The following is a 20,687-nucleotide window of genomic DNA, read 5'->3' on the forward strand; positions in this document are numbered from 1 at the left end:
GCATTAAATTGCTTAAAAGTCGAAGTGCACATAGCTCACACTTTTTTGTGAGTTCATTCATTGCACAACATACTCCAGATTGTGCAGGAGCATCGAAGCTTACAGTACGTCAAGCTGCTGCTGTGCTCTTGGCTGATGCTGATGCAGCATCAATTTCTGCTGCTGCTTCTAGTGTTTCGTGTGTTAAAGAGTTACAAGAACGATTGCAACAATCAAGTGGAGAAACAATCTCGTCTAGGAAGGCGTATCGAGTACGAGATCGGATTCTCCATCTTGCAGCAGGACAATTGACGAAAGGGTTCCAAAGACTCGAAAGTTTATTGTTGGGATTTAAAAGTAAAAATCATGGAGCTCATGTAGCTTTCGAAACTGATCCGACATCTGAGATGTTTAAAAGAGCATTTCTAGCGCATCCATTTGTAGCATTGTATCAACATTCAAATGGATTGCAGCCAGTATTTGGATTGGATACTGCCCCACTTGTAAGTGTAAATTATCGTGGACAAATGTTTGTCTTGTTGGGAAAAGATGGCAACAATGAAGTCATTCCTCTCTGCGTTGCTGTTGCTCCTCAATCAGATGCAGCAAATTGGCGGTGGTTTTTAATGAATTGTCAGCAAGCACAAGTGGATTTTTCCAGGTCAGTATTTCTTGCAGATCGAACCAGGTGTCTTCTTGCTGCAATAGAAGGACTTGGATTGCTTGTGAGGCAGTGTACACAGCATTTAATAACAAATTTAAAAGACATGGTCAAAAGTTTGCCAACAGAGCAAGTGGAGGATTTGGTACGACGAGCTCAAGCCGCAGACAGTGAAGCGGAGTTCAGCTCATGTTTAAGTATGATTGGATTGACTTGTCCGACAGCTGAAAATTACTTGCGTAGTATGGATCCGTGTACGTGGACATTATTTTGTATATCACAACAAATTAAATTGTACGGCTGGAACTCTACACAATTCTCGGCCGAAGATCATAAGTCGTTGTTGTCTCTTGCTCCTTATGACTTGATGCAACACTACATGGAAAAATTTATGACTCTGAGCTACAAACAAAGTGTGCTTGCTAAGACATGGGCGAAGGATGGTAAATTGTTTACTGAATATGCTGAAAAACTGCTTGCTGAACAACAAGAAGGTGCAAAGTTCCAGGTCGTACAGCCGTCCGACGATAGTGTCATGTTTGTTACCGAATCTCGTTCATTTCCGCCTCGACGTTATCGTGTAGATCTTAATCAACGCGTATGTTCCTGCACCTATTTGTTCCAAATGGGAGTGCCATGTCGTCACTTTCTTGCAGGACTTAATTTCTGTAAGCGCTCGAAAGACGTAGCGGAGTATGTGGATATATGCTATAAAAGTAGCACTTTTGTGAAGCAGTATGATAGCCAACGCACTGGAAGTATTGAGTTGTTGCTTGACTCGGAATTGGAAGAAAATCGTGCAGTGAAAGCTCCAATCATGGCACGTAAGCGTGGACGACCTAAAAAGAAACCACTTGCCTCCAGTGGTGAAACGATCATGACCCCTGCAGTTGCCAATGCACTTTTAAAGGGTGAGAACAAATTGTTGCAGCTTGGTTAAGATACAAGCTCAAAGCAGCGTTGCTTGACTTGTAGCAAGACTGGATACAGCAAACACAATGTCGATGTCTTGATTTCGTTGGCGAGAGGCCCAACATGATGAGTAGGGATGTAAGAAATAGGATCATCAAATAATTGTATGAAATGTGGTTGTTTGAGTCTCTACTTTTCGCTCAGATTATAAGCATCCAGTGATCTTAAGGTTGCAGTAATATATCGATCTATACTAAAATGCTTGACTTGAGCAAGCTGACGCTATGACCAACGTGTCGTATTGTAAAGCAAGTGACTACAGGTTGTCGTTCAAAACTGGGATTGACATTCAGCCCGGAAATTTCCTCTTTTTAACTTCCACACTACCGAAATTAGATACCATCTACATCGTCCTGGCTGAGACCTTCATAGCATGTAAGGCCTGCAGCATTCTGGGTCGTATCTTTCGCTCCTTTCTTCTTGAGATATTCGGCAAGACTATTGTGTTTATATGCGTACAAATAATGCATCGCAGTGTTGCCATTCAAATTTTGCAAATTCATGTCGGCTCGACGACGCAGTAAAAATTTGGCTAATCGTTTGTCACCCTGTTGACAAGCAAGAATAAAAAGCGTATTTCCATGATAATCGCGGGTATTGACGTCCACTCCTTGATCTAGTATCAATTCAAGCTGCAAAAGACATAAACGAGATAAGCGAATTTTCAATACAGCAGTTTAAAAGCAATCGTACGCCTTCGAGATTGTGGTTACGAGCACAAAGCACAGCACGAGCCTCTCGCTGTTCCTTCGTATCGTTTTGTCGACTTAATTCGAGCTCCAAAGAGTCATCTTCTAGCTCAAAACCAGATATTGCTCCACGTCGAACACGAGAATTTGGTGTTCCCGGTGTCTTTTGAGCACGCAAAGAACGTAATTTCTTTTCATTTAAATCTTCAGACGGGTTTGATACGAAAAGGGAACGCAACTCAGGAATAAAGTCAGGCATGTCATGAACAGAACAGTCGGCAGGATCAAGCATTCCAACAGGAGTGGCATGATTAGTTTGATTTATAAAACTTGAGCGAGGACCTTCTGTGTGCGTTCGATAGACACTTCGAGCAAAATTCGGGGGCAATCGTGACGTTTTGAGACGTTTCCAGCCTTCTGCACGATTTTTAACGAGCTGAGATGACTCTAATCCATGTTCAAATTGTAGCTTGGCCATTTCTTTTGATAAAAATGAAGACTTCATACCATCTTCTGTTCGTTCGTTCAGCTCGATATTAAAATTGCCGGCAGTCTCGTGGTCATCGTCTTGAACATTACAACTGTGTCGTTCGAAACGCGCTGCGTCTAATGCTTGAGATTCCAAGCCTAACTTAATCTTTAATTGCTGTAGAAAGTGTTCATCCTCTAACAACGAATGCACCAATCTATCCTGAGCTTCCACATTGACTTGTTTTCCCGTTTCGATCGTAGTCCCTGTAGCAGATTTTAAAGTTTCAAGCTCCGAATCTTCAGTAGTCTCGATGCTTTTAATCATTTCATCGTATTCTTTGTTAGCCTCCCAGTCCTGCGGTCGTTCCCAAAGAAATCGTCTGGTTACAGGTAAACTTTCATTGAGCGAATGAAAAAACACCACGCCACCACCATCCACCATGATCTCTCGCATTTCCCAATGTCCATGCTGCTCGATTACAATCGATCCATTTAGTCTCTGAGTCCATTCCAAAGCTACAGCTTCTTCCACTGCATCATTCAAACCCCCTTTGCTCCGAATATCAGCCCGAACTGCAGTGGACTCGAGTTCCTGCTCTATTCTTCTTTGTTCTTGTCGTTTTTTTTCCAAAGCCTGTCGACCTATTGCCAGCTTTCGCTCAATCTCGCATAGTTTCGCTTCGTAAGCTACACGAGCTTCTCGGTTTGCATCGATAGCCAAATAAGTCGAAAGCGGAGCACCAATCACATCGACCATCACCTCGTGATTCATGATTACAGTAAAGCAATATGCTTCATTTGATCCACTCGTCTTGTGGTTCTGAAGTATGTATAAAAAATCATTCTCAATACGACGTCGGGACAGAAAGTTCACAATAGGATCGATTGCATGCCAACAATGTCGACCACAAACACCAGGAACGTTCGGGTGGGCGATAGTGATGCTGCAGTGTTGCATATCAACATCGTATTGTGGAGTTAACGTGCTTTCATCGGTCAGTAAAAGCCACTGCCGAAAAGAATGTCGAGCTGAAAACTCGGTCCAGCCACGACGATGTCCTACAATATCTGTCAGCTGTAGCCAATGATCTTCTTCTTGTGCTTTGTTGTTAAAGAGTGTGATAGTACTAGGAAGTAATCCGTCTAAAATTGAGTCTAAAGGTGAACTGAGCAAGGTTTTAGGACAGGGTGAAGTGACCGGAACGATCCGAATGATGCCGTTATCAATCACATTCTCAGGCTCCATAGGTGGCATCTCGGAGTCCACATGCCATACAAAACATTTCGGCGCTAAGATTGGAGTGTCTAATGCAAGTACAAGCCTGACAACGATAGAGTTGGACGATGATAGTTTGTTATCTCGTTTGAAAAGACCCACAGTCTTGGTGTACTCTGGCGGTGAGTCTCCTACTTCAAAGCCTTGATTATCCGGATCGTACCGCCACCACAAAACAGGTTCTTTTCCCACAAGAGCCACTCCAGGTACTTGATCTAAAGCATTCGGTTGACTTTCTGGGTCCCATTCGCCGCAACATAACAAACTCAGTGGATAAAAACAAGTTTTTTTTCTAGGTGGATTTTGCTGATCGGTGAATTCAGAATGCAACATCATATCGGTTTGATGATTCAACACTCTGCCTTTGATGGACACAACATGCTTTAAAGCTCTTTCAGCTGAAATCGATTGAACTTGCGAGTATCCTTCTCGTATTGCTTGATAGTCTCGACGATCACTGAGCGAATGTCTTTCAGAATCAAGATATTTGCTGTCTTCATCATGCTTTACAAGACGATTGTTAAAGTGATCAAGATTGGTCAGCCAGATATGATTAACGTCAAAGATGAATGTTTTCGTCAAATTGCGCTTGTAAGTCTCAGTTTGAACATTCATGTTTTCAAGACATTGTAGCTTTTCAAATAGCTCACAAATTGGATGTCGTGACACTTTAGGAATCACAGCAAGACTAACTTTCTTTGTGTCAACGACTTCTTGCATCTTCATCTCTTCCTGGGACTTCTGAAGTGATAAATACGCAAACCATGCCTTCTCACGATTTGTTTCACTACGATACATGATATATAAATCATCCGACAGCCAACTCGTCGGTCCTTGAAGTTCCAGACTTGTCATTAATGCAACAGCTTCCCCATCAATTTGTTTTCCACCTTTGCCAGTCGGATACACTCGCGAGTGAACTTCACAGCCCGTGACTTTGTCAGGTGTGGCCCAACAAGCGTTGCACATTCGCTTGTCGACTGCATGATCTGCTCGATGAGCAGAAGACGCTGCTCCAATTGAATCATGTAGTCCCATTTTTCGAAATAATAAAGCGACATTATCCACCGTCTGCAGCGTCTTCTTTAACTTCTGTCCAGGTGATTTTGTCCCTCCACTTCCTGCATCTGCTCGAAGTGCCGTAAGAGATTTATACAATGGAGACTCGAGCAACTTGAGCGTCGATGAGCATTTGAGATGCAATTTGCTTGACGGTTTACTACTTCGATTAATCGCTGGTAAATTCAATGGCTTATAGATGCTTCCAGGTGGAATCGAAGCAATTGGAGAGCGTGGTGGCGGCAATTTTGGTAAGTTTAAGTCATCTACTTCATTATTAAAAAGATTCGGCGAGCGCTGATTGCTTAATGTTGGCGATTCTGGAGCCGAGAAAATGAGAGTGCCACCTGATGCATACGTGACTCGCAACTCATCTCGTGTGGGTCGATTACTTGATTGATTCGGCTTAGCAGCTTTCGTTGACCCTTTAATTAGTGCTACACGATCTCTTATAGCTTGTTGTTGCTGCTTTTTATTCTGTTCTTTAAGAATCTTTCGTGCACTCGACTCGACACTGTTTAAGAACGTTGTCAGGTCATCCATTGCATTCAGACATGAATTGAAAACATTGTCAACACATTAAGAGACACTATAACCGCTTAATGTTGTAACTAGGTCAAGAAAACTAAATCTGGATCAGGAAATGCTATCTACTTTCAAAATTCTCGTTAAAATTCTAAGTACTCTTGAGTGTCACGCGGGACTTAAATGCATTATAGCGACATTTGCCATAACCCAAAAAGTCGAAATCAATTGTTGATTGTGACGCTTGAATGTAACCCCAAATGGCCCAAAACAAGTGCGATGCTAGCGAAAACGTATTTGCTTCATGTCGTAACCTCTCAATCTCTTCATCACTCACATCATCTTCATTTCCGTCCTTCCCCGCAAGATACGCACGGCAAAAAGATCGCTGTTGTTCCTGGGTTGGATACTTACTAAAGTCACCCAGATGTGCATTCACTGTCTTATGATAATCATACGCCCATTCACAGAAATGGTTACCCAGATCATAACCTCTCGGATTATAGCTCGTATATTCAAAATCAATCAGCACAGCATCACCAGCGTCATTCTTCATAATGTTACCGTATTGCAGATCATTGTGACTAAGTACAATAGGAGATGGGACTTGATCCAATATTTCCTTCAATTCGTCAATATCCTTTTCAAGCTGCTCAAAGTCTACAATGTCGTTAAAAATCTCGGTCGTACACTTAACGCGCGCAACCTGTAGCAACTTTTGAATGCTCGTTATATACGTGGGGATTCGGTCAATATCGATGTCAAGCTCATGAAAGACACGCAATTGTTTTGCAATGATACGAGATTCATCTGGTTGTCGCATACGTTTGCTTGTGTACGTGGTGCCATGTATAAGCTTCTCTGCTCTTCCATTATTGAATTCACCAAGTAGCTCCACCCCGATTTTCTGATCGCTTAAAAGTTGAAATAGCCGAGTCTCATCTTTTCTAGAAAAAAATGACTCGGTACCTTCACCGTATACTCGAACAAGGACATCACAGTGTTGTCCTTCGGGCTTATGTACCGCAAAGATGAGGTTTGTCATCGCACCGCCTAAATGTTCGACATCCACCGAATCAGACTCGACGTCGCGCCAACTTGGTATACATTTAGTAAGTGTCGAGACGATTGATGAGTGAAGATTTAGCTTTGCTTTACCCAATGCAGCTACTGCCGCTAAGTAAGGGGCTACGACTACGGCACTATTGTCGTGATTTAATGTCATGTAGTGTGTTTTGTTTACGTGAAAAGGAGTTCTGACGACTCGACGAAGAAAGTGGTGAGAAATGAACATTATTACTGGAACGACGTTAGTGACCAATCACCTTGAGAGAATTTCAGTGCACGATTTGACACTTTTCCACCTATTATTTAAGATTTGATCGGTAAACTTCACTGAGGACAATTTGAACAAGCGGGGCGGAGCTTATGCTATCTAACATACGTGGAAGTAATACATTCAATTTTTACCTAAGCACTTTGTAAATGAATTATCACAATTGAGGGCAAAGTAGTTTTTTTGTAGGTACATCAGCTTGCGTGCAGACAAGACCACAATGCTCTATCCCAATCAACAAACCTTTAACGGAAAGTGCAGCAAAATAGTGAAGACTGAGACACCTCCGTTTCCTTTCTGTTTTGCTCACAAACATAGAGCACCGATACAACAAAACCACGTACTCGTTGAGAAACGCCAAGACGTTCGAACACACAACTACTCAGTATCTCACCATGACTGACGTAAAGTTTTTTTTGGTAATAATCCCGTATGATGTATATTCAGTCATATGACGCCAATGCTACACTACTTCTGGTATAGGCTCGAGCCTGGAATTCCTTTCCATTAGCTTCAGTTAGTCATCAATGTTTTTCATAGCAAAATATTCGCTAGTTGAAGTAGTGTCAATTTATTAGGTCCTATTCTTAGCTTTCTAAATTCTTTTTTATGGAATGATTTGCCATGACGATGGAAACATTCGTACGTTCAGAAAGAAGAAATGTGTCGCTGGCCATAATGGTGGCAACTAAAGCGGTGATCGAGCAGCACTTGCAGACCGATCACTGGTTCTTTTCTATCGCAGAAAATAGTTTTTTCTCTGACATCGTTGTGTGCAAGGCGGAGACTCATACCTCGCGGATTGCAATCGCGAATGATGTGTGCAACAGGTTAGGGCAGCGCCCGACGACTTGATCAATGTGGACAGAATTGACCATTCGTTGGCACAAACTTTTGATGATTTACTTTGATTATCTGCAGAGCTAAAGTGAAGTGAGCTAAGGAACATGGTGAAAAACAGCCAGATGGCAGCCACGTAAGCGCCGCATACGAGCAACTGGATCACTATGTTACTTTCAGGAGCTTTTTGTCTTTAAGGTCAGGCTTTATTAGGCAACATTGAAGAAGAATTCGGACTCTACCATTGGAGAGATGTTTATGAAAGATTGTTTTACATCAGACAATATTGTCGTATCGTCATGATACCGTAAAAGAGAAAATTCTAGATCGTTACGTCAACAGCCTTCTTTCTTATTGGCGCAAAGATTGCCTTGATATTATTTCTTACGTTCTATACGCTTTCAGCATGAAAACAGTCACAACGATAATATGTAGCAATATTCTCAATGAAAACTATCAGAAGAAAGACTAAGTTTAATTACCTTCTGTCAATAAGATCGCTCCTCTCTAAAAGTGCGACATTCACACATTCCATCAAAAAAATAGGAACGAATTTTAAGCATACAAATACGTGTGCAAATGATTAGGAAAAAACTAATACATGTCGCCTTCAAAAAGTAGTTCATCCTCTTTCTTTCGGTAAATCTGATCGCCTTCATGCAATGACACGTCAAGACTTGCGGGACCGATAGGGCGTTGCAATGCCACAGGCTGTTTATCGCCAGCAGTAAGAGGCGTCATAATTTCCTCGTAATCATCCGTAGCCTCCTGTTCACGCATGAGTGCCGTCTGTCGAGCACGTTCACGCACCTTAGCACCAAAATGAATGAGGCACATAAGAAGAGCAACACCACCAATGACAATGGCCGTGATAGCTGGACCACTTAGTTTGGTCGTCTTTGTAGGGGTCTTTGTATACGTTTCATATGTCGTGTCCCAGTCTGAAGCCAAGCCCGTACGCGATGTGCAGCATTCGAGGTGTTGTTCCCAAACAGCGTTCGTAATGACGCATCGACCAGCAAGACCCTCGCACTTTTCTGCCAGATTCTTCCACGTGTATGACTTTGTCTTAGAGAAGGCTAATTGACTCGTCAGACACCCGCTTAGAACCATTGGTGTGCCTCGAGGATCACCGTAGCAACCGTGTTGTATCATCTTGGACCCCTTAATGCTTCTTGTGTTACTGGTATAGCGAATATCTTGTTTTCCAACCGCCCAGAACGTTTCACAATCAGTCGAAGCAAAGAGGATGGCCGTCATCGAATCAGTCAGTGGCCTGAGCGCATTGTTAATGCGCCATTCAAGCGTAGGGCCAAACAAAAATCCACAATTCTCAGCACTAGCAGGTGATGCCTCTGTTGAGCATGAGGGCTGAACAGTGGAAGTCGAAGAATAACAGCAACCATTGCTTCGAACCTGCGTGTAAATAGCAGGCAGTGATGCTGTCATTGTCATGTTACTCGCATTGATCCTCGTGCCATCGTAACTCTCAGTTGGCGCGATACACGTGTAAGGACATGTGACACAGCCACCATTAGACTCGTAATTGCTCCAATCGTCCGTAGCGATTTCAATCACGTAGCCAGCTGACTGGTTAAAGTAATTCTTAGCTTGGACAAGTGAGACCAGCCAAAAGGGCGCTAGTAGCGCAAAGCAGCGAAGAGTATACAGCATGAGTGTTGAAGACTCTGGATAGACCGCCCGATTCAAAGGGTGGTGAGTTCTGTCGTGGCTTTACGACTGCGCCAGGAGAAAAATACAGAGTGGGGTGCAATCCAAAAAGGGGAACAGGAGTTGCGAAGGCAAAACGGAAGATGTGTAAATTACCGATAAATTACGGCGAAAAGGAGTCAGCGCACCATCTGGTCAAGTAAAAATTCACCCATTGTCACAATAAAAATTTCAGAAACCACCGAATTAAAGTGTCTTGAAGACGTTGAGCAGACACGACCGCATGCCACGCCATTTGGCATTGCAGGAACTGCTTGATGCTGGTGCTGCAACTTCACGACAATGCTTATAATGCATAATTTATCTTGGTCGTGTATTGTGTAAGTGATGTATGGTTGATCGATACTTGAGGTGATCAAAATGTGGATCGTCTTTTTCTTTCAACCATAATCTACACAAAATTTGACTTGATTATTGCCATCAGCGTGACGAGAAGATTTCGAATTTTTTGCAGAATTTAGCTCTCAGTCTTAGCACACAAACTCTTTCAAATCAATTTAGGATGAAATGACTTAGTGCTCATACAAATATTCATGAAAAGTTTAGGCATCGCCACTACGCAAGCAAACAGGACGCCAGTCGTGCTTCGTGGGCAAAGTCTCGCATAGACGACGAGATGTCGCGCTTTTTTTATATAAGCCTTCAGCATATCTGAGCCCAATCACTTACCAACTGGGCTGGAATAGCACTCGTCATATGTCTTGATGTGGCTAGAAATCTCGTGACTCACATGGGCACCTGTTTTGTTTAAGCATTTATTGCACATGAAATATCCTATAATGATTAATCGAGCGAATTCTTTTCATTACTAAATTGATCTACTGTATGCACGTGGACGGTGCGCAGACGCGCCTGCAATTTCGGCGATTACCGCCACGTACGTGCGCTTTGCGAAATCTTTTGCTGCGCTAATGCTCGTGTTGTCGCTATGATTTCAAATTTATCATGTGCAAATACTGACCGGAACAATCCGATAGGCGATTCGTCTCAGTTGAAGCGCAGCTGATCGCAAAGTATGAGTGTAGAGAGAAGGAGGTTACACATAAATACATTTATTTATAACTTATACCCGATGACAACGGTAACCGAGTAGAAACCTTCTGGATCCTGAGTTGCATGAAGCCAGTTTGAACATATCGCCCCCATCTCTCGCCAGCTGCTATGGATTCTCGCAATATATTACCGTAATTTATAGCTCCTGTCGCACGCCAGAGGAAACGCCCGCGCCTTCACATAGAAAAACCCCGACCAAGGAGAAACCGAGCAAACTCAAGACCTCATTTCTGGTTTTGTGTTCACTCGACAGCAGACCAAAGCGCGCCAGCTCTCTTCCTCTTTTTGAAGTCGACTGACTAGGCGCCTTACCTTATCGTCGGAACGAACTTGAATCAAACACTTTAGAAAACAAACACTTCTACTTGAGCAAGTAGTAGCGGCTTTCTAGCACCATGGGGCTCACTGGCGCGGGTGTTATCGCCTCCGTCGTGGGTATCCTAGGCGGTCTGTCGCTATCCTGCGGTGGATGGTCGTCGCTGTCACTTGGCGCTCGCTCACTTTTTGTGACTACGCAATTTCTTTCCGCCTTTGCCATGTAAGTTGTCACTCACCATCACTCTCTTTGTTAAACGTTAACAATTATAACATGTCTATTTATATTTGATAGGGGATTTGTGGTTGCTTTTACTGCCATCGTCTCATTATCGGACACAAATGAATGGGTTGCTTTAGCAGCAGGAGGAGGCGCAGGCTTTGTGATTGCTCTTATTGTTGGATTCATGACGTTCTTTGGACCGTACATACTAATTTTGATCACGGGTGGCGTCATCGCGTGCTACTTGCTGCTTATTGACGCATACAATGGTATCAACGTGTTTCCAGCGGATAATCAATTGGCTCGTCAAGAATTTGTCATTGCTTTTATGATTATTTTCGAGCTTGTATGTAGCTCATCTTCTAAAACAACGGAATTAGAGAATCATCGATTTAAGTATATCATCTTTTCTGCCATAACTGGTGGATGGATGGCTGGTGACGGCGTTTCTCGTCTCATTGACTCGACAGCTGTGCTTTCGACTGTGGCTTACACGTCGTTTCAAGATGGAGGCAAGGCTGCACTACGAGGCATTGACGCGAGCGGGCAATCACTTATGTTTCTTATTTGGGCCGCCGTTGTGGTGATTGGAGGTCTTAACCAGCTGGCCATGCGCTGGGGCCTTGTGTGCTACAATCGTGTGGGTGCCCACGCTCAATTGGGACCTGTTGAAGAGCAGCTGCCAGAGCTTCCTACTGGAGCAACGCTACCAGCTCAAACAATGACCGAACGTGTACGTCTCGTGTGTGAGAATTGCTTTGCCACTGTTCCAGCTGGCACTGCTTTCTGTACAGAATGTGGTGAAGCGATGCCTTCGGAAGACGCAAATCCTGATGTGAGCATTTCACAGGCTCAAATGCCATCTGTGGCTATGAACAATAAAAGTCAAGTGCCAGACCGCTGGCAGCAAGTGCCACATCGTACGTACATGAGTACAACATCATTTGTTGACCCGAAACATGCCAAGGAAGGTGGCGTGAGTATGAAGGACAACAGTCGCAGTATCCGCTTTATGGACTCGGGTGTTCAAGGTCCAGATGGTAAAATGAGTCAGTATAATGACTCAATAGCCGGTGTTCGCAACTACTATGAACCATCATTTCGATCATTTGCCATGTCCACATACTCTATTGCCAATCGCGCTGCGGAACCGGTGGAAACACCTAACATCCGCAAGTACAAAATGTCGGGTAGTGGCATGTTTCACGTCTTTTACTTCGGCACGGCGGCTACCGGTATTTTCTGGTTGTATTATCTCACAACTATGTACCCTCAGCAGTATTTCTGTGACCATGCACGTCCGACGCTTCCATGTAGTGAACTACCGACAAGTGAAATTGTAGGATGCTACAGTTCAACTGTCAACTTTGATGCTGGATCTGGAGAAGGGTATTGTATTAAGGATGTGCCCTTCATGTCGTGGGTCATGTACGCTATGATGATTTTCAGCGAGTTTCTCAATTTTTTCCTGGGTTTGCTGTTTAACTTCAGTATGTGGCGCCCCATTCGTCGTGGAGCTCGTTTCATGAATGACTTTAAGCCGCCTATTCCAAAGGAACAGTGGCCGACTGTTGATATTTTCTTGTGTCACTACATGGAACCAGTGACGGATTCTATGCAGACACTAAAAAATTGTCTGGCCATGCAATATCCTCCTGAACTGCTTCATATCTTTGTTTTGGATGATGGTTACACCAAGTCAGTTTGGGATGCTAATAATCATTTCAAAGTGACAGTCAATACGAAGGTGATTGAGATTGCTGGTGACTTACGTGGCGATCTGGCCCGATTAATGCACGAGCGCGTTGTTGGACCTGTACAGGACGATCAGAGTCTAAAGTCGTGGCGACGTCAGCATAGTTCTGTCCGAGAGCTTCGTAAAGAGGGAGGAAAAGGTGTTCAGCGTCGTGATTGTGCTGTCGGCTCACTATCGGATGATTATGATTACCGTGATCGAGGTATCCCGCGTGTGACCTTCATTGGTCGCATGAAACCTGAGACCCATCACTCCAAGGCCGGTAACATCAACAACGCGCTGTTTAATGAAGGAGCTGACGGAAAGTATCTGCTGATTCTTGATAACGATATGAAGCCGCACCCGAAGTTTCTCCTTGCCGTGCTTCCGTTCTTCTTCTCGGAAGGCGAAGCCGTGGATGGCGGAGGCCGCCAGTACAGTGATGACATTTCGTGGAATCAAGTGTCCTACGTACAGACGCCACAATATTTCGAAGACACGCCGCAGCTGACCATCATGGGTGACCCGTGTGGACACAAGAATACCATTTTCTTCGATGCCGTGCAATGTGGTCGTGATGGTTTTGACTCTGCTGCCTTTGCCGGCACGAACGCTGTTTTCCGCCGACAGGCCTTTGACTCGATTGGTGGCATTTGCTATGGTACGCAGACGGAAGATGCGTATACTGGTAACGTGCTTCACACTTCCGGCTGGGACTCGGTTTACTTTCGAAAGGACTTTGAAGGCGATGCTAAGGATCGTATTCGTCTGTGTGAAGGTGCGGTGCCCGAAACTGTGGCTGCAGCCATGGGCCAGAAGAAACGTTGGGCTAAGGGTGCTGTCCAAATTCTACTTATGAAAAATGAGAGTGAGGTCGACCCGGACTGGCGTCCACCGCGCGTGCCGGCTCCGGACCCAAAGCCGTCGCTAGCTTTTCCGCGTAAGATGTTCTTCTACGATTCAGTGCTTTATCCGTTCGGTTCGATCCCTGCTCTATGCTACGTGGCAATCGCCGTCTACTACCTGTGCACAGGTGATGCACCCATCTACGCACGCGGTACAAAGTTTCTCTATTCTTTCTTGCCTGTGACTTTCTGTCGTTGGGTACTCAACCTGCTGGCCAATCGTGCTGTCGATAACAATGACGTGTGGCGTGCTCAGCAGACGTGGTTCTCCTTCTCATTTATCACGATGATGGCTATCGTTGAGGCTATACAAGCGCGTGTGACGGGCAAAGACAAATCGTGGGCTAATACTGGTGCAGGACAGAAAACGTCCTGGACGGAAATTCCCAACGTTTTGTTTTTCTTCACACTACTTTTCAGTCAGGTGGTGGCCTTGATTCGATTCTTCGAGTATGAAAATGCAACAAATCCCTGGAACTACGTATCTGCCATGTTTTTTGGCTTTTTTGTCATGAGCCAATTCTACCCCATGGTCAAGATGAGTATCACTGAATATTGTGGATGGGACCACACTGCTGCTACCTTTACCGCAAATGTGTTCGGCTCGTTATTGGTCGTTTACGTTGTCGTGTTTGTGCAGCTATGGCAAGTCTACTACGAAGGAAACTTGCTAGTGGCTCAAGGTACCGACGGTGGTGGTGGTGATGCTGCCACGCCTGCAACGTAAAAGATTAAGACGAGATTGCCACTAGGCGTCTTGCTTTGAAGAAAGTAAGGCAGAGTGCAGTAGGTGTAGCCTATGTAGCGATTCAGGTGTACGCTGGACTTTGATCTTTCGAAGCAGTTGAACATTTTCATACATTAATGGTTTTTGCCTAAATTGGCGTTTATTTTTGATGAAGTGGTTGCACAGGCACCGTTTGTCGATTCTTTTCGTCTTGAATCTTATGAGACTCTTGCTGATTCTTCTACTATCATCCAGAGCATATGCAGCCAAAGATCTCAGTGCTTGGGCTTTAGCTCTTCAACCTCATCGTGAGTGCACAGTTGAAGGATATTATTCGGTTCCAGGTTCGACGAAATCGCAATCGTGTCCAGACTTGGAACTCTGTCCACCGGGTTCCTACTGCACGTAAGCTTAAATTTATTCTATGCCACTCTACTCTAAGCATGTTTTGATATTATGTGCAGTGGTGGAGAACAAAAGCCATGTCCTGCTGGAGTGTATGGAGATGTGGAAGCATTACATACGAAAGAGTGCTCAGCTCCATGTCCTGAAGGCTACTTTTGCCCATTAGGAACAGCAATACCAATAAAATGTGGTGCTGCAGATGTGTATTGCCCTTTAAGTTCGACGCACCCTCTTCCAGTGCCTAAAGGTTTCTATGCACTTGGTGGTACACCGTCAACTCGTCGTAGCATTCATCCGTGCAATCCTGGATCCTTTTGTGTCGCTGGAAAGTCACAAAAATGTCCTTCACGGACGTATGGAGCAACTGCTAAACTCTCATCACCTAAATGTACAGGACTATGTCCAGTAGGCCATTATTGTCCTACAGCCAGCATTCAACCGATTCCGTGCCGATCTGGGACTTATGGAGATACACCAGGTCTTAGTGATGAAAGTTGCTCAAATCTTTGTCCACCTGGTTACGCTTGCCCTGAAGGCACAGCATCAGCTACAACGTGGCCATGTCCTCATGATACTTTCTGTCCATTAGGTAGTTCCAAGCCTCAAGCACCTCATCTTGGTTTCCACGTAGTTCGAAAGACAGTGACAGAAGAAGTGGCTTGTCCTAAAGGCTCGTACTGCAGTCCAGTAGAAGCTCCAGGTGTTTCAAAACTTTGTCCAGGTGGAACGTTTGGAAATGTCACTGGATTGACAACTTCTGCATGTTCAGGACTGTGTGAGGCAGGATATTTTTGCCCTCGAGGTAGCACAAATGCCACACAGCATCCGTGTGGAAACGTAGATGTCTTTTGTCCGCCTGGTTCGACAACTCCAACGTTAGTATCTCGAGGTTCTTACACGATTGGTAGATCACATTTGAACTCATTAGCAAGAGATTCAGAAGCTGCCATTAATCGAGTCACTCGCATCACTGAGCGTCGATGTGAACCAGGTCACTACTGCGTCAATGGAGAGCGTTTTGCTTGTCCTGCTGGGACGTTTGGCGACAAATTTGGACTTTTAACGTCAGAATGCTCAGGCAAATGTGCGGCTGGATATTATTGTCCAGAAAAAAGCATCGTGGCCGAAGCGGTGGCATGCACTACGAGCACAGCATTCTGTCCACCAGCTTCAGCGTTACCAAGCATAACGATGAAAGGATATTGTGCTATCTCTGAGGAAAGTGGTAGATGGTATGCACAACGAAAGGCAAAACCAGGTGAGTTTGCATGGCGAGGAATGTGCTATCCGTGTCCAGCGGGAACCTTTGGCTCGGAACAGATGGAGATACGTCAAACTTGCTCGGGTTCGTGTGCTGCTGGATACTATTGCCCTTTAGGAAGCACGTCGCGATTTCAACATGAATGCGGATCAGCATCTGTGTATTGTCCTGTTGCTTCGAAGAGCCCTTGGCAAGTACTTGCAGGGTTTTACACTTCCATTGACATCCGTGCGATCATTCCTAATAAAACACAAGCTCCTGGTTGTGAACCTGGTTTGTATCGAGACTATACAACTAGCGTCAATGCTTTTCTGGATGTTGTGACTGGTCGAAGTCCACTTGTTGTTGATTATGGAGACTATTCTTATCCAGTAGCCCGCTGTGTACCATGTCCAGAAGGAACGTTTAAGACACAAACGGGAGATGATGTCAGCCTTTGCACATCATGTCCGGAGTATACGACTGTGAGTTCAGATGACCGTCGAACATGTTTGTGTTTCAGACGAGCTGGTGGACAACAATTTGATGTCTCAAACTTTGCACTGTACTTTGACAAGACAATGCTCACGTGCGAACTTGTACCCAAAGCGCTTCTCACTACTCTTGCGGATGGAAACGACGAGATTAATTCAATATACACTCGTTCTGAACAATTTCCATGTGAACGAGGATATTTTTGCAAAGACGGCGTGCGAACTCCATGCCCTGCTGGTTTTTATGGCGACGGACTGCTTGAAACGCGTCCGACGTGCTCCGGCATTTGTTCGCCTGGATATTACTGCCCACTTGGAAGCTGGAACAGCACCGCGCATGCTTGTGGGGATGTTAATGTCTTTTGTCCAAGGGGTAGTGCTATTCCTACACCTGTTTGGCCAGGTCACTACTCCGTCACACGCTCAACAGTCACTAATTCTGAAGGACAGCAAGAGTGTAAGCCAGGATCGTTTTGCATCGATAGCAAATCATACTTGTGTCCAGCTGGACGCTATGGCGACAAGACAGCAGAGACGTCACCTTTGTGTTCAGGATTGTGTGCACGAGGATATTATTGTCTTGAAGGAAGTACGTCTCCAATGCAATTAAAGTGTGGTAGTGATGAATACATCTGTCGAACGGGGTCATCAAAGCCGCAGCTTGTATTCCCAGGGTACTATTCTATCGGTATCACCAATTCGACACGATTTATTCAAAGACCTTGTGAACCTGGATACTTTTGTATGCATGGCATTAAATATCAATGTCCTGCTGGGACATATGGAGCAACGAGTGGTCTTAGCACTGCAGCATGCTCTGGTAAATGTTCTCCAGGATATTATTGCCCGTCATTCCCTGGACTACCGAGTACATCGAAGACACAAAACGAGTGTGGCAATAGCTTCACTTACTGCCCTGAAGGGACTGGAAATGAACCAAAGGTTGTCGAAAGTGGTCAGTATAGTATTTCAACTAGTGGAATATCGGACGATGGACGCAATGCAACGCAAGATGATGTGAAAATTTGTCCCAAAGGTTTTTACTGTCGTCAAGGTATTCGCATTCGTTGTCCAGAAGGAACGTTTGGTAATCTCGAAGGATTAAGTTCACCAATATGCTGTGGGTGGTGTCCTGCTGGTTTCTTTTGTCCGTACGCTACAATAGATTATCGGACAAATCCGTGCATTCCTGGAACTTACTCCTCGAAAGGATCTACAACTTGCATTCAGTGTCCGATCTTTTTGCAGAAAAATGTATCAGAACTTGAAAAGCTTCGCTTTCTATCACAAAATCCACAGCCATGCACTACTCACCGCGAATGCTGCAATGACGTTTCGTATCGCTTAAATCTTGAATGAGTTTGAAGATTCTTTAGGATCACTGTCATGGTCATCCGATTTTAAAACAGAGTTAAATTTTCGTAATTGCTCACATCATATTGAAATTGTAGCACCCAATTCGTAAGAGCATTTGAATTGCCCGATGATAACCATCGCTTCAACATGCATACACTTTGACGTTCGATAAGACCTGCATCTTTGCATTGTAGATACAATTCTTTTACAATCTTTGATCATCTTTCTACATGCTCTTATTATTTACCAATTCAACAACTGTGAATTAATTGATGATATTCTGTCAGCAATGTCTTGACACAGTTTCCAGAGAAATCATATTGATTCAAAACAATATAATAATATTCTGTTTCTTCGACGAAGAATGGGATTTAAGTTTCCCAATGTTCTGCATACGAATGTCGAATGAGGAAAAATTATGTAGATACGCCTATTTTCAAAGTCCACACTCATGCGGTGGTATGAGAGACTCAAGTCGTAAAGCTCTTGGTCATCAATGCTTCCGTTTGCGACAGGCTCAGATTACTAAGTAAGTTGGAAAATTTTGCAAAGGATATTTTCTTGATAATTATCTTGTCCTACGAAAAATAACACAAATGCCACAAGGGGACGTTTGTGAAGGAGTGTATGGAAGGGGGCTCTCTGTGGAGCAGGTCCGACTGCCTCGTGTTGAAAATTATCGTACTCTGTCGGAGCGGCTCCTTGCCGTCAGCAGGTGAATACGTCACTTCGTGCGACGGTGGAGCGCCTTGCGCCGTTGGAAACGGAAGTTGTTGCACTCCGTGCTCAGAACCAGTTGCTGGTTCAGATTCTGTGGCCGAACGCCTTTGAACGCCGCCCCGGCGACAACGATTCGGCGTTCTCGTGCGTCGGATCATGGTACGGCTTGGGCAAGCCAATATAGAACACCAGATGGGTGCGCATCTTTGTGCACAAAGTGCTCCTGGCTCTCGAGGCCTTCCGCACAGCGGCATGTGACCTGAGCATAATACTATTTGGAGCCCCAATAACAACAATAATATACACCAGAACTCGACGATCATCGCGAGTGTCCAGAGGCGATCGAACAAGTCGTCATTGCCCCCCTCGACTCTTTACGACGTGAACGGTGGCGTCCACTATAATGTGAAACATCTTTTGGGTCGACGACGTCGACAGGTCAAACCCAATATTTTGTGAGTGGCGGGTATACCCAAACTCCGAGAACTCGTGAGAGTTTGAGGTGCCACTTCGGCAAGACTGCCTAGACATCGTGGATGCGTCGTCGTACGCCCCGCGCTTCTCGGCATTTGCCCGGGAAGCCGAAGGGCCATGAGCTGAGCCTATGCTATTTCCTTGAGCTGCTGTGGCCGTAAAATCACCCGTCTGAGAAACCATAGAACTCGCGGGAGCGTGATGGATGATTCCATGTGTCGCAGGGCGACTATTCGTAGGAAGACGGCGTTGCGTCTTGAGTTTGGCAAACTCGAATCGACGATGGCGTTCTACGCGCATGTCCACTTCATTGTTGTTCCGCTGTAAGTGACACAGCAAGGAAAGTTCCGGTGCCGCTTCGTCCATCGCTCATAGAGCTCTTCATTATCTGCAGCGGTTTCGCCAGGGTCGATCACCGCAGGAATAGCCCGCATTGCGGGTGCAGGAGCGCCTCCACTTTGAGCCCAAAGTTGAGCACAGTACCGATCCTTTGGGATTTCATGGGGTATCAAAAGGCGAGCTCGGAGAGCTTTCCGCTGATCAAGCTCAGCTTGTATATTGGTCGGGAGCCCGATTTCGTAGACGCCTAACGATCAAGTGATCGTGTCTTTCGTATCAGTAGCGGGATCCGCCGAGCAGAAGCCGTATTCCACACGAGGGTTTAGGATCAAGACTATCAGTGCATGAGAGCGGCTTTATGGGCAGCCTCCAATTGCTGCTTTGTGCCTTGTCGAGGCGATTGGTAACAATACCACTTCCCCCGGAAGTCGAGAGATCGGGGAACAGACACGGTGTCCGCAAGGTTTGAACTGGGCTCACGTCTCGCCGTCATCCTCTTCGTCTTTCCATGCTGGAAAAGAAGTATCCGACTTGTAGTCCAATTCCTTCGAATCCTCGGCGAGGAAATCCATCGCCCGTGGCGGGCGCGGTGTGTAGCACTCGGTTGCTGAGGGCTTGAGATGTGGTTCCCTGTGACGCGGACGTACTGTCCGGAGATGCACCCCACGCAAAGGATGAGGGGCTCTGCCCGCGGCCGCCTTCGGAAGTAGCTAGGCTGGGTGATTCTGGTCTCATAGACACAGGGCTCATTGAGCAGAGAATGCGTGAAGAAGGTCCTGAGGACGTAAAGGTGTCATAGACACGCTTGCCTCGTACGAGGCGACAATTAAATGTGAATTGTGTGTATTCATAATTTGATGGGGAGAGTGTAATGGGAGGTTAGACGTACCCTGTTACAATGGGGTGGGTTGCAGGAATATTGATTTCGCCGTCTTCCTCCCTTGTCATACAGCGGACGAGGGTGCGCTATCGTCTACCCTGGGACAGGTTCGACGCCCTGCGCCTTGCAGACAATGATCGGTTTCGCTGTTGCCTCCCATCCACAGAGTCGATGTCTCGACGAGACCAGTGGGAACACGCACTCCGCATGGTCCAGTGTCCCCACTCCCTGTTCCATCGGAGCCTAGATGTTATTAACAACATCCGACGAATAGATGCTATT

General features: G+C 45.2%; 5 protein-coding genes across 5 annotated transcripts; 2 read left to right on the top strand and 3 right to left on the bottom strand.

Moving 5' to 3' along the window:
* Positions 1 to 386: 386 nt before the first annotated feature.
* Positions 387 to 1,580, top strand: PHALS_02903 (mutatorlike transposase; the record flags this gene model as incomplete). Its single annotated transcript, XM_024717366.1, has 1 exon — positions 387 to 1,580. One exon carries the CDS (start codon positions 387 to 389, stop codon positions 1,578 to 1,580), a length of 1,194 nt encoding a protein of 397 aa, XP_024582872.1.
* A 364-nt stretch (positions 1,581 to 1,944) lies between these two features.
* PHALS_02904 (Acyl-CoA-binding protein) lies at positions 1,945 to 5,650 on the bottom strand (the record flags this gene model as incomplete). The annotated part of the gene is made up of 2 exons (XM_024717367.1): positions 1,945 to 2,244; positions 2,306 to 5,650. 2 exons carry the CDS (start codon positions 5,648 to 5,650, stop codon positions 1,945 to 1,947), a joined length of 3,645 nt encoding a protein of 1,214 aa, XP_024582873.1.
* Positions 5,651 to 5,783: 133 nt separating this feature from the next.
* PHALS_02905 (choline ethanolamine kinase) lies at positions 5,784 to 6,857 on the bottom strand (the record flags this gene model as incomplete). The annotated part of the gene is made up of 1 exon (XM_024717369.1): positions 5,784 to 6,857. One exon carries the CDS (start codon positions 6,855 to 6,857, stop codon positions 5,784 to 5,786), a length of 1,074 nt encoding a protein of 357 aa, XP_024582874.1.
* A 1,545-nt stretch (positions 6,858 to 8,402) lies between these two features.
* Positions 8,403 to 9,482, bottom strand: PHALS_02906 (uncharacterized protein; the record flags this gene model as incomplete). Its single annotated transcript, XM_024717370.1, has 1 exon — positions 8,403 to 9,482. One exon carries the CDS (start codon positions 9,480 to 9,482, stop codon positions 8,403 to 8,405), a length of 1,080 nt encoding a protein of 359 aa, XP_024582875.1.
* Positions 9,483 to 10,987: 1,505 nt separating this feature from the next.
* Positions 10,988 to 17,995, top strand: PHALS_02907 (cellulose synthase 3; the record flags this gene model as incomplete). Its single annotated transcript, XM_024717371.1, has 4 exons — positions 10,988 to 11,130; positions 11,203 to 14,493; positions 14,753 to 14,902; positions 14,962 to 17,995. 4 exons carry the CDS (start codon positions 10,988 to 10,990, stop codon positions 17,993 to 17,995), a joined length of 6,618 nt encoding a protein of 2,205 aa, XP_024582876.1.
* Positions 17,996 to 20,687: the final 2,692 nt, after the last annotated feature.

The sequence above is a fragment of the Plasmopara halstedii genome, assembly GCF_900000015.1.
Source record: "Plasmopara halstedii genome assembly, contig: Scaffold_2061, whole genome shotgun sequence".
Taxonomy (NCBI): Eukaryota; Oomycota; class Peronosporomycetes; order Peronosporales; family Peronosporaceae; genus Plasmopara; species Plasmopara halstedii.